At 50.4% G+C, this 13,912-nt stretch overlaps 1 protein-coding gene across 14 annotated transcripts in view; it reads right to left on the bottom strand.

The window, feature by feature from the left end:
• The window catches only part of ARHGEF18 (Rho/Rac guanine nucleotide exchange factor 18), a 98,391-nt gene that overhangs the window by 53,813 nt on the left and 30,666 nt on the right, over positions 1 to 13,912 (bottom strand). For 12 of the 14 annotated variants that reach the window (XM_069591176.1, XM_069591185.1, XM_069591180.1 and 9 more), the window contains 5 exons: positions 13,362 to 13,419; positions 12,986 to 13,030; positions 12,338 to 12,415; positions 10,429 to 10,531; positions 10,147 to 10,288 (listed from right to left, as the gene is read on the bottom strand). In XM_069591176.1, the coding sequence (XP_069447277.1) occupies positions 10,147 to 10,288; positions 10,429 to 10,531; positions 12,338 to 12,415; positions 12,986 to 13,030; positions 13,362 to 13,419 (426 nt within the window). Of the gene's footprint in view, positions 1 to 419; positions 572 to 10,146; positions 10,289 to 10,428; positions 10,532 to 12,337; positions 12,416 to 12,985; positions 13,031 to 13,361; positions 13,420 to 13,912 lie in introns of those variants that run through there. The other 2 variants (XM_069591190.1, XM_069591191.1) reach the window with 2 other exon arrangements.

The raw sequence follows: 13,912 nt of genomic DNA, 5'->3' as shown, positions 1-13,912 counted from the left end.
AACTGGAAGGAGGACGTGGGCTCCACGGAGTGAGCGATGCTCAGAGGCTTCAAGTCCCCCGGTGCTGAGTTATCACCACATCTCCGTCCTGCCCCGGGAGCTCCAGATCCCGGACGCCGAATGCCCTCCCTGTTGAACCAGAGAGGTTGCACTGCCCAAGGGCTGGGGTTCGGCCGGAGCCGGCGGGCATCGTCTGAACTGTGCATTCTGCAAACAGAACCTGCATGCACGGAAGGGACAGCCTGCACTGCAGGATCCGCCCGCCAGTTTGGACGAGCCCACGGGGGCCGGCCCCGAAGCAGAGGCAGCCTCGGGGGGTCCTGCGCCCGAGGCCACCCCCGGGAACCGATGGCGCCTTCGTTGGGCCCGAGGCCGCCTCCCGAGCCTCGTTCTCCTCAGACCTGCCCCGCCGCCCTCACCTTAGTTGGCCGCAGGTCACTCGCCACCCGCAGCTCCGTTAGCTTTCCTGCAGCCGCTGCCGCCCGGCCTCCCGGGGTCCACGGCTGCCCTCGGCTCGGAGCCGGAAGCGGGAAGCCGCGGGGGTGAGGTGCGCACGCGCGGCCCCGCCCCCAAGGGCGGGTCAGAGGGTGTGGGCCCGGAAGGGGGCGTGGCTCGAGGATCGGTGGGCCTCGCGAACCTAGGTCTTTGAGGCTCAACCTGGTGATGCAGGCAGGGGTCTTTAGCTCGAGCTTAGGCAAGGTGAGGGGACTGAAAGGTACTTTCGAGGAGGGTGAGGGCTATCCTTGAGGGGCGGGTCAGTCGGGCAGAGGGGCGTCTAGGGGAGGCCTGAGAGGAAATCAGCGGAGTTGGGAGCCGTTTTGGGGGAGGGGGTCAGTGGGGCCCCGAGGTATTCGCGGGACTGAGAGGCGCTTAGAAGGAATCTTTAGGAGAGATCATTGGGGTTGAGGGGTGTTTTGTGGAGTCATCGGGGACCTGGGTGATTAGCAGGTCTGGGAGGGGTTTCTTGGTAGAAGATAGCAGGGCTGGGGGGGGGCGACTTGGGGAGTTGGGGCAGAAAGTAGGGTACAATGAAAGCCTGGGGACATCAAAGGGGGATTAACCCCGGGGGAGAGAAGTTTGAGAGGGGAGGATGCAAGAAATGGAGAGAACAGGCCTGTCTCCTGCGAAGAAGTGGCACCCTAGATTATAGGAAGTGAAAATTTACAAGTCTTGAAAACATGAGTCATTTATCTCTCAGGTGATCCCAGACACTGCAACATAGATACCACCAGATACTCCACACACATTTCAGACACCCAGGCAGATATCATCGGATACTCAAAACTCATACCCCCCAACTATTCAGAATCTGAAAAACATGCCAAATATCTCAAAAGTACTGGATGCCTTCATCTAGTAGCCATCAACTACCCGCAAACAGGCTTTCAGACACTCTGGAATATATCAAAGCCCCACATGGAAACTTCTAGATTCCCTCCAACACAGATGCTATTAGAAACCCCCAAAGGGGTGTTCAGAGGATGGAACACATGCTGGACACCCCCACAGAGGTGTTTTCAGACACCTATAGACATGCCAGATGCCCCTCCACGTGCCAGCATGCCCTCAGATACCATCAGCCACCCCAGTCCTGAGACTTGTCTAATCCAGGCCCTCTATAGGTGAAGAGGGTGGGTAGGAATCAGGAGAGGAGCCAAAGAGCTTTCACCTCAGGTCCAAGCTAGTCAACCAGGTCAAGATCGCCCCCAAATAAGCTTACTTCAAAACACACACAATCAGGATGTCTCTAGTGATCCAGTGGCTAAGATTCCATGCTCCCAATGCGAGGGGTCTGGGTTTAATCCCTGGGTAGGGAACTAGATCCCATATGCCACAACTAAGAGTTTGAATGCCAAACTAAAAGTTCTGCATGCTGCAACTGAAAGATCCCATGTGCCTCAACCAAGACCTGGTGCAGCCAAATAAATAAATAATAATAATAAACCCACACACAGTCTGTATTTGAGAGCTCTCAGTTAAGGACCTGGGTGGCAGAGTCCCCAAGTGAACTGTCTTCAGTTTAAGTCCAGACTTTATGATCAGGAGAGGGAACATGTCTAGGGAGTTGGAGGGTCCAGAAATGCAAGAATCCCACCCCAGTGGAGGTCATCAGATACCCACCCCAACTGAGGTCAGAAGCGCAGACACAGGTACTTTTGAGGTCTCGGTGGATCTGTAAATGATCACTCTCCGAATGTCCATAACTTTTGGACTTTATCCCAAAGGCAGTGGGGAGTCACTGAAAGATTTTAAGCAGGAAGAGTGGCATGATCCTTAAATCTATAGCTCCCTTAGTTACAGGCACCTTCAGGTTGACAAAGTTCTCTCCTAAACCCTTTCAAGGGGCTTGTCAGAAAGAAGAGCCATCTCTTGTCTTCCTTTTATCCATCTAACCATTTTCTGCTTTTACCGAGTCCTTATCATGGGCCGGGGACTCTGCCAAGAGCTGAGGATCTGTGTTTCTCAGTCTTGCTACTAATGACAGTTCTTGCTTGTGCTCAGTCACTTAGTGGTGTCTGACTCTTTGTGACCCCATGGACTGTAGCCCCACCAGGCTCCTCTGTCCATGGGATTCTCCAGGCAAGAATACTAGAGTGGGTTGCCATGCCCTTCTGCAGGGAATCTTCCCGACCCAGGGATCGAACCCAGGTCTCCTGAGTTGCAGGCAGATTCTTTACTGTCTGAGCCACCTGGTAAGCCCATAATGTCTGCAGACATTGCTAAATATTCTTCAGGGGGGGACACAGTGACCCTTGGCTGACAGCCATTGGAACTTAAAGTCACCTCATGCAGGCTTTAAAGTCACCTCATGCAGGCTTCCTGGGGGAGGTGGCCTTGCTCTTTGTCTTAGAGAATGAGTAAGAGTTAGGTGGCGGAAGGAGTTCCAGGAAGAGCACTGAATGAGCAAGGCACATGTGACCGGCACGAGCAGCCACGAGACTTCATGGTGGCAGGGCGAGGGGATCTTGTGGTTCAGTAGTGGCAGAGAAGGGTGGAGGGCTAGGTGGGGTCAGACCACGGAGGAGCCTCAAAGGTCAAGGCTAGGAACAGGACTATCAGGAATGGCGCTCCATCAGCGGGGTTGGTGGCTGGGAAAGTATCTCAGCTTTACCCTGGAGACACTAATTACCTGGAACATGATTCACTTCCTGTTCTGTTCAACTTACAGTGGGGCTGTTTCCTTAAGGGGACAGTCAGTCACATCTAGCTTTGAATACCTGTGATGGGAGGTAGGCTTGTGGCGACTTACACCCGGGTGGTGCCTGCTCTCAGCCCGCTGGAGTGAGACACAGGTGTTCTGGCCTCATGTTGCTCCCTTAGACAGGTGTGGGGCTGTGGTCAGAGCCTAGGGTTAGGGTCTGTGACTAAAGTGTTAGCTTTGCCTCCATAACAAGAGCTATCACCAGGATTTCCTGGTGGTCCAGTGCTCTGAGAATCCTCCTGTCAATGCAGGGGACACAGATTCAATCCCTGGTCCAGGAAGATCCCACACGCCATGGAGCAAATAAACCTGTGTGCCACAACTACTGAAGCCCACCTGCCTTAGAGCCCGTGCTCCGCAACAAGAGAAGCTACCGCAGTGAGAAGCCCATGCACAACAACTAGAGAGTAGCCCCTGTTTGCCACAACTGGAGAAAGTCCACTCAAAGCGACGAAGACAGCAGAGCCAATAAATAAACACTAACATTTAAAAAGAGAGATATTGCCAAATGTTGATGACAATAGGTGCTACCATTGCCTGTAAGTACCCAGCACCATGTTGAGCGCTCATCATTTCTGTGACATGAACTCCAATCTCCCTTGATCTCAAAGAGTTGTCCTGAAAGTCAAATGTTGTCTCCAGAACATGGAACTTGACTCCTGCCATCCTGAGAGTAGGCTGGATTGAGTGACCTGCTTCTAGGGAATAGAGAAGAGAAACGGGAAGAATAGCAACCTGGCAGTTGTTACCTTACCCCGGTGATACAGATTAACATTCTCAAGGATGTCATGTCGATAGCACTTACCCTCTGATCTGATGAGACAGAAAGGTTCCCCAAACCCATAGCCCCTCTATAATTTTAAGAAAACACCAGGACTTCCTTGATGGTGCCGTGAGAAAGAATTCACCTGCCAGTGCAGGGGACGCAGGTTTAATCCCTGGCCTGGGAAGATCCCACATACTGCGGGACAGCTAGGCCTATGTGACACAACTGTGCCCTGAGCTGCAACTACTGAAGCCTGAGAACCCGGAGCCGGGGCTCTGCAACGAGAGGAGCCACCGCAATGAGAGGCCCGTGCACTGCAGCAAAGCCCCAGTGTAGCCCAAAACAAATGATCAATAAACTTTCTAAAAGGGCTTCCCTGGTGGCTCAGATGGTGAAAAAAAAAAAAAAAAACACCCACCTGCAATGCGGGAGACCTAGGTTTGATCTCTGGGTTGAGAAGATCCCCTGGAGGAGGACAGGGCAATCCACTATAATAGTCTTATCTAGAGAATTCCCATGGACAGGGGAGCCTGGCAGGCTACAGTCCATGGAGTTGCAAAGAGTCAGACATGACCGAGTGACTAAGTGTAATTAAAAAAGAAAACATAAGACATGGGAATTCTCTGGGCGTCCAGTGGTTAAGAATCCGTACTTTCCTTACTGAGGACATGGGTTTGATCCCTGATTGGGGAGCTAAGATCCCACAAGCTGAGAGGCATGGAAAAAACAAACCCATCAAAACCCCAAAACCAATAATGATAACAACCTCCCCCCAAACATCAGGCAAGCTCAGATTAATGGACATCGTACAAGACACCTGGCTAGCATTTCTCTGGATTGTCAAAGTTATGAATAGTAAGAAGAGACAGAGAAACCCTCACAGACCGGAGAGACTAGGAAGACAGGATGATTGAAGTGAATGTGGTATCTGAATTGGATCCTGAAACAAGGAGAACACTCATGAAAGAACCAAACCAAACCTGGTGAAATCTGAATAGAATCCAGAATTGGGTTAATAGTACTGTACCAATGTTAGTTCCTAAGTTGTGACAAACGTATCGAGGTCCTATTGAGAGTCCCTTGGACTGCAAAGAGATCAAATCAGTCAATCCTAAAGGAAATCAACCCTGAATATTCATTGGAAGGACCGATGCTGAAGCTGAAGCTCCAATACTTTGGCCACGTGATGCCAAGAGCCGACTCACTGGAAAAGACCCTGATGCTGGGAAAGATTGAGGGCAGGAGGAGAAGGGGACGACAGAGGATGAGATGGTTGGATGGCATCACTGACTCAGTGGACATGAGTCTGAGGGGACTCTGGGAGATGGTGGACAGGGAAGCCTCGCGTGGTGCAGTCCGTGGGGTGGTAAAGAGTCAGACATGACTTAGGGGTAGGAGAGTTCTCAAATAGATAGTTGTATACTCTAAGTTGCTCCCCCAGGTGGCTCAGTAGTAAAGAATCTGTCTGCAATGTGGGAGACTCAAGTTCGATCCCTGGGTTGGGAAGATCCTCTGGAGGAGGAAATGGCAACCTGCTCCAGTGTTCTTGCCTGGAAAATTTCATGGACAGAGGAGCTGGGGTTCAGTCACAGGGTCGCAAAGAGACATGACTGAAGCGACTGAGCATACTCCAAGTTAAAGTCTATTGCCAAAATGCAGCAAAAGACTTCACTTCCAAGTTACTGATCTGGTCTCTTTGAAGTCTTATCTTTTGTCTTACTTTAATGATAAAATCTCTAAGTAAGCATTAGTTTCACCATAGTATTAGCATGGATTCTTTTTTTCCCGCAACAACAACAACAAAAAACATTAAGCTAGCCCTTCTGCCTGTCTTGCATTTTATTCTATACGTGGTTATTCGCTGGTTTATATGTCCTTCGCTAGCCAAGGACAGCAGTCCACAAAAGTTCCATCCTTACATCAAGGAATGGAATCTGATCCTGAGTGTCCAGTATTTTGCCTGTGAGTCTACTGATAAAAGATTGTTGGAAACCAGTCATAGAATCTGAAAATAAACTCTAATCTCTCCTTTGCTATTTTGGGATTTTCACAGAAGCCAAGAACTCATTGCAAAACATTTTTGCGAGTATGACTACTTATATTCCATCCAGGAACAATGCATTTTTGCTTGGTTTAGAATTACTGGTAGCTCATTTTAAAGCAAAGGAAAACCCACTGAGTGCGTGTTTGCTGTCTTTAGAACTGTTTGCCAAAATATGGTATGAAAATGTTTCCATCTTCCTTCTATTTTAAATATTATTGTACAGAGCCATTATCAATGCCATTTTTTTTTTTTGTAGAAAAAAAGCTTTAAAAAGTGCTCCAATTATTGACACTAAGTGCATCAAACAAAGTGTCTTTGGCATGTTAGACTTTTGCTTTTCTGTAATTTAATTTTCTTTTAAAATATAAAATTTTGCCTTTGTTGTTGTTCAGTCGCTCATTCATGTCCACCTCTTTGCCACCCCATGGACTGTACCATGCCAGGCTTCCCTGTCCTTCACCATCTCCCTGAGTCTGCTCAAACTCATGTCCATTGAGTCAGTGATGCCATCCAACCATCTCATCCTCTATCATCCCCTTCTCCTGCCTTCAATCTTTCCCAGCATCAGGGTGTTTTTTCTTGGCATCAGGCATTGGGGCTTCAGCTTCAGCTTTAGTCCTTCCAATTAATATTCAGGACTTCCTTTAGAATTGACTGGTTTGATCTCCTTGCTGTCCAAGGGACCTCAGTTTGAAGGCATCAGTTCTTTAGCACTCAGCCTTTTTATTGTCCAACTCTTACATCTGTACATGACTACTGGAAAAACCATAGCTTTGACTATATGGACCTTTGTAGGCAAAGTAATCTCTGCTTTTTAATACACTGTCTACGTTTGTCATTGCTTTTCTTCCAAGGAGCAATTTTAATTTCATGGCTGCAGTCACTGTCCACAGTGATTTTGGAGCCCAAGAGAATAAAGTCTGTCCCTGTTTCCATTGTTTCCCCATCTATTTGCCATGAAGTGATGGGACCAGATGCCATGATCTTCGTTTTTTGAATGTTGAGTGTTAAGCCAGCTTTCACTGTCCTCTTTCACCTTCATCAACAGGCTCTTTAATTCCTCTTCACTTTCTTCCATAAGGATGGTGTCATCTGAATATCTGAGGTTATTGATATTTCTCCTGGCAATCTTGATTCCAGCTTGTGTTTCATCCAGCCCAGCATTTCACATGATGTACTCTACATTTAAGTTAAATAAGCAATATGACAATATACAGCCTTAATGTACTCCTTTCCCAATTTTGAACCAGTCCTTTGTTCCATGTCCAGTTCTAACTATTGCTTGTTTACTTGTATAAAGGTTTCGCAGTAGGCAGGTAAGGTGGTCTGGTATTCCCATCTCTTGAAGAATTTTCCAGTTTGTTGTGATCTACACAGTCAAAGGCTTTAGCATAGTCAATGAAGCAGAAGTAGATATTTTGGGGGGAATTTTCTAGCTTTTCCTGCGATCCAACAGATGTTGGCAATTTGATCTCTGGTTCCTCTGCCTTTTCTAAATCCAGCTTGAATATCTGGAAGTTCATGGTTCACATACTGTTGAAGCTTGGCTTGGAGAATTTTGAGCATTACTTAGCTAATGTATGAGATGACTGCAATTGTGCAGTAGTTTGAGTATATCTATATATTTATTTAAAAATACTCAACTCTGCATCAACATGGATGTATTTCTCTACTGGATCAGTACTGGCTCGGTTCTGGATCTCTGCCCTCACCCTTCCTTCTGCCAACTTCCCACCTGCTCCTTGAATTTGATGCCAGAGATAGAGCCCCTCAGGGCTTGATCCTGGCCTTCCAGGGAGGTTCTAGTATCCAGCAGACCTCACCCCCACCCCACCCAGATGAAGAGATGAGGAAGTCAGCAGAAACAGGAAGTCACTTGCTGGTCAGGAAGATTCCCTGGAGGAGGGCATGGCAACCCACTCCAGTATTCTTGCCTGGAGAATCCCACTGACAGAGGAGCCTGGCGGGCTACAGTCTGTGGGGTCACAAAGAGTCAGACACTACTAAAATGAATGTAGCACACACCTGCTGCTTAAAAGGACTTTAAGATGCTGAAGACTTTGCAAAGCCTGGGTGGCTTCCGCTGGAGAGCGTTCACAGGGTCAGAAAGCAGGTTGGAGATCTTTGGAGAGAAAGCTCCAAATGGGTCCACTCCTGACTGCAGCAGCCACAGGCCCACCGCCAGCAAAGACTACTCCAGAAAATGGGAGGAATGAGGAAGAAGGAAAATGCCCACGTGTGGGGCCAGGCAAGGCAGAAATGCAAAACCTGTGGCTCAGGTCTTGAGGAGGCACCTGCCCCCAGGGTGGAGGGACCGCTGTCACTGCATGGCCCACCCTGGGGCCAATTCTCTATTGCACTCGCCTACGGAGTCTCACCTGGGCAATCCTAGTCCCCAGGGGACATTTGGCCACATCTAGAGACATTTTTGGCTGACATAACTCCTGGGGCAGGTGTTAACAGCATCTAGTGGGTGGAGGCAAGGGATGCTGCTCAACATCCTGCAATGCGCAAAACAGCCCTCCCCTCCCTCAACAAAGAATGACCAGGCCTCAAAGAGCAATAGGGCCAAGGTGGAGGAACCCTGCAGCAGCCTGAATTTGCAACCAGCATGCAGTTGCCAGTGCCTCCTCTCTTCCCCTTGTCAAAAAAGCAAAGTTCTAAATCTCATAGAAGACCAGAGTCATCTCCCTCCAAGGCCTTTGGAACCCAATACTTTTTCCTGATTTCTGTGTTGGGTTTCCCAGGTGGCTCAGTGGTAAAAAAAAAAAAAAAAATGCCTGCCAATGTGGGAGACACAGGTTCAATCCCTGGGTTGGGAAGATCGCCTGGAGAAGGAAATGGCAACCTACTCCAGTATTCTGGCCTGGGAAATCCCATGGATGAGGAGCCCGGCAGGCTGTAGTCATGGGGTCACTAAAGAGTCCATACATAGCTTAGTGACTAAACAAAACAAATTAAATGTTTTCCTGAGCAGAGACTGTTATTTCTGAGACAGTGCTGGGAGGCAGGAAATTGCCTGTTAATGGGCTGATCCTGCCTCCTCCGCTCTCTCTCTCCCTCCAATTCATATATTACAGACCTAACCCCTTTCACTACATCATGCCTGCATGCATGCTAAGTTGCTATATCATGTCTGACTCTTTGCGACCCTATAGACTGTAGCCCTCGGGGCTCCACTGTCCCTGGAATTCTCCAGGCAAATATACTGGAGTGGGTTACCATTTCCTCCTCCAGGGGATCTTCCTGACCCAGGGATTGAACCCAGTTCTCCTGCCTTGGCAGGCGATTCTTTACCACTGAGCCACCAGGGAAGCCCCATCAGGGCATCATAAGGTGGCCTTATTTGGAAATAGGGTCATTGCTAATGTATTTAGTTCAGTGAGGGCATACTGAGTTAGGGTTGGCCCCTAATCCTCAGGCAAAGGGGAATTTGAGGCATGAACATGAGTATGGGGACAATGCCACGTGAAGACCATAGTTCTGCTGGCACAAGCCGCTGGACTTCCAGAAGCCAGGAAAGACACTTGGGATGGACCCTTTCCCAGCACCTGTAGAGGGAGCTGAAACCTCGATCTTGAACTTCTCCAGAACTCTGAGACGATGCATTTCTGTGGTTTAAGCCAGCCGGATTGCAGCTAACTAATACACTGCCTGAGTCTGGATTTTGCCAACAACGAAAGCTAAAATTTAAAGGGAATTTGGGGGTCCCAAACTTCCCTGGGGGTCCAGTGACTAACACTCTGCACTCCCATGGCAGGGGGCCTGGGTTCCGCCCCGGTCAGGCAACTAGATCCCACATGTTGCAACGGAGAGTTCACATGCCGCAACTCAAGATCCTGCACGCTGAAACAAAGACTGAAGATCCTGCATGCTGGAACCAAGATCTGGTGCAGCCCAACAGATGAATTAATAAGCATTTTTTAAAAAAGGAACTTGTGTGAGGGAGTCCAAGCTAACCAAATACCCACTGCTCTTAGGGATGGATTCCTGGTGACCTCCAGGAAGCCATGGTTGGCCTGACCTGGAAAGGGAGGACGCAAAGATGGAAGGAGGCCATGGGAGCGATTTAGAGGAAGTGAGGCAGAGAAAGTGGCTGCCATCCAGGGCGACGGGCTGGGCCACCGGACTCACCAGAGCTCAGAAAAGGTTTGCCACACAGAGGGCAGCTGGAGTGGCCAGAGAAGGTTCCTCGAGCCAGCTGGTGCCCGTTGATACATTCTTTCCTCTCTCGTGCATCCTGACCTTTGTCCTTCTGATGCACCAGGGTCTTCCCCTGTTGGGAACAGGGGTGGACCTTAGAATGTCCTGTGTGTCCCTTCCCACTTGGAATCACAGGGCTCTGGGACTGGGGACATCCTGGCAAGCTGGAGAAGGCAGAGAGGGTCCCCCCAACCCCTGGCCCAGCCCTCTGACCTTCTCCTTCTGCCTGGTGACTCGATTGCGCAGGGAGCTCAGGCTGCGTTTCACCCTGGTGCCCCTGTCACTTCTCTCCGTCTTCCCCATGCTGTCCTCGCTCCTAAGGGGTGGAGAGTTTGGTGAAGAGGGTTACAGCAGACCCAAAAGGCCCTTCTGGCCAGTTCTGCAGGTCATTCCTGGGATCCATCTAGAATCTGTCTACCTGAGGCCCCTCTATCCTGTTCCACCCTCACTGTGGTCCTGAACTCTCTCTCTCCTCTCGCTCACTTATTCACTCAAGACACATTTACCGGGCTTCCCTGGTGGCACAGTGGATAAGAATCTGCTTGCCAGTGCGAGAGACACAGGTTCGATTCCTGGTCCAGCAAGACCCCACATGCTGTAGGGCAATGAAGCTGGGGTGCCACAACTACTGAACCTGTGCCATAGAGCCTGGGAGCCACAGGGACTGAAGCTCAAGCACCTAGAGCCCACGCTCCACGACAAGAGAAGCCACCGCAGTGAGAGGCCTGAGCACCTCAACCAGAGAAAAGCCTGTGCAGCAACAAGCAACGAGTGCAACTGTGTATATACATACATATATATGGGTATAGTATGTATATACTATAGTTTGCATACAGATATAGTATATATATAGATATATAGGTGTATATATAGAGAGATCTATCTATCTATCTATCTATCTATCTATAGAGAGAGAGAGCTTCCCTGGTGGCTCAGATGGTAAAGAATCTGCTGCAATTTGGGAGATCCAGGTTTAACCCCTGGGAAGATCTCCTGGAGAAGGGCATGGCAACCCACTCCAGTATTCTTGCCTAGAGAATTCCATGGACAGAGGAGCCTGGTGGGCTACAGTCCATGGGGTCGCAAAGAGTCAGACACGACTGAGCAACTAACACTTTCACTTTCATATACATATATAGGGCTTCGAGGTGGCTCAGTGGTAAAGAATCCGCCCGCCAAGCAGGAGACCCGGATTTGATCCCTGGATCAGAGAGATCCCCTGGAGAAGGGAATGGCAAACCACTCTAGTGTTCTTGCCTGGAAAAATCTCCATGGACAGAGGAGCCTGGCAGGCTACAGTCTACAGGGTATCAAAGAGTCAGACCCGACTGAGCAACTGAGCACACACACGCACACATATAAAACATTTATGGAGGTTTGCAAAGTTCCAGCCGACTTGGGGACCGGGTTTGGCTAGGGGAAAGTGACATGGTCTCAAGCTTGAGGTGCCTTGATGGACCTTGTCCATCTCTGCCTCCTTCCTCTGATTCACACCCGCTTCCTATCTTATCAGCCTGAAACCCTGTCCATTCTTCCCATGGGATGTCTCTCAAATCCCCCTGCCCTCTTCCCACTCAACACTTGAGCCCTAGATCTTACCTCTTCTGGATGACCAGCACACTCTCATTTAATAAATAACATATTAAGTCATTGCATGTATTTATTATAATACATATAATACAAAGAACCCCAGCCCCTGCAGAATCGAGTCCCTGGAGGGAGATTCCATGCCTCTGGTCTGCACCCTTGATGGTGCTCACCATCACTGGTCACCACAGAGCTGTGGACTTCTGCTTCCCAGCAGCAATCTGGCCTTTGCTGACTCCCCTCCCCTCCTTCCAGCCCCACCCCGACACCATTCCTGTGGAAGGCACCCAATTCTTTTCCCCATCTCATCTCAGCATACTGGCAAACTCCTACTTTTCCACTGGAACCCAGCTCAAGCTGTCACCTCCTCCAAGAAGTCTTCCCCTGCCCTCCCAGGGTGTATGAGGAGCCCCCTGCCATCCCCACTGTTGCTCTGGTGATTCCAGTAAGAGGATGGTGGCCCCAACCCCTCATCCCATCTCAGGCCCCTGCCCTCTCAATTCAGTGCTGGCCCCGCCCACAGCTCGGTACTCACTCAGATAAGAACTCAAACCAGGTGAGGTTTGAAGCTGCTCCTCCGGGGCAGACTGACAATCGAGCCCTCTGCCGGGCCCTGCAAGGTCAGAGGGGACAGACACCAGGGTTGGCAGCCCTTCTCCCCACCCCTAGCGGCGCCCTCATCTGTCCCTCTCTTCTGGGGCTCCCGTGGACAGGCACGCAGCCCATGACCAGGGATCCCGTCATCCCTTCACATGTGGGCTTGGATACATGGTCACTGTGATGGGTTTTCCAGCAGAGGGTAGTAACAGGTCTTGGTCAAACAAAATCAACATGTTGGGAAGATTTTTCCAACAGACAGCAGCATTTTGGGAGAGGGCCTCCTTTTCCCATTTGTGCAAAGGCACAGCATGGCTGGCGGCAGCTTGCTCCTGTGTCTCATCCTTCCCCCCACCTGTGCCTCCTCCCACCTCTCCAGTCCTCGTTTTCCTCCCATTCCACCCCGTCTTCACACATGTCCCCTCTACCTGTCCACTCTTCCACCTGTCCCCACACCTGTCTTCCCATATCCGTTCCCTGCTTGCATCCCCCATCCCTGTCCACCCCTGTCCCCCTACACCTGTGTTCTACATCTGTCTCACACACCTGTTCCCCCACACCTAGCCCACCCCCCCCATCCACTCACCCATGGTACTGTCGGAGTTCTTCAAGCACCTGCTGGACAATCAACCTGAGTGGGGGATCAGATAAAAACAGTCCACAGTTGCCCCCAGTGACAGATGTTCCCCCAAACGAGCTGTGAATGCCTGACCTGGCCCTGGTCCTGATGTGACCCCTAACTGGGAGGCCCAAACCCTCTCCTGATGCTGTCGAGAACCTTCAGAGGTGCCTGGGAGAAAGTTGGTGTGGGAGAGGAGGCCGAGGTTATTAGAGGGGCACTGTGGCTGGCCCTACTCACTTTCACGGGCAACGATGCTACATCCCTGCCTTCCTCTTCCCCAAACCTTGACCCCCTTGGCTGTCCCAGGGGTCCTTCCCCCACCTAAGGGTCAGATACTCACACGTGATTCGGCTCCACATGATCCTTTTCCATGCACTCCAGCACTGGGGGGTCCAGGCCTGGAAGCAGCCCCCACCCCAGGAGACATAGGTGTGAAAGGTGCCCTGGGGCAGGACCAGCCTAGCATACAACCCCTGAATGCACCCCTGCAGACCTGGAGCTTGTCCAGATGGGGCTTGCCATTCTCGGGGCGAGGGAGAGTGGTAGAGAGGACAAAGAGGCAGGACGGAAGCATCCCGGGTGTGTCATGAGCTTACAAAGGGCAAAACGCTTTACACATATTAGGTCAGTGAACTCTCAAAGTGACGCTGAAGGAGATACTCTGATTGTTTTTCTTAGCGACAAAGCGGAGGAGGTTCAGAGACTTGCTGCTGCTGCTGCTAAGTCGCTTCAGTCGTGTCCGACTCTGTGCGACCCCATAGACGTCAGAGACTTGCTAGAAAGTGGTAAATTCCTGGACTTCCCTGGTGGTTAAGAATCTGCCTGCCAATGCAGGGGAGATGGGTTTGACCCCTGGTCTGGGAAGATTTCCACATGTCTCGGAACGCCTCG

The sequence above is a fragment of the Ovis canadensis genome, chromosome 5, assembly GCF_042477335.2.
Source record: "Ovis canadensis isolate MfBH-ARS-UI-01 breed Bighorn chromosome 5, ARS-UI_OviCan_v2, whole genome shotgun sequence".
NCBI classification, from domain to species: Eukaryota; Metazoa; Chordata; class Mammalia; order Artiodactyla; family Bovidae; genus Ovis; species Ovis canadensis.
The sequence above is the reverse complement of the archived record's forward strand: the minus strand, read 5'-3'. Positions and strand labels throughout refer to the sequence as shown.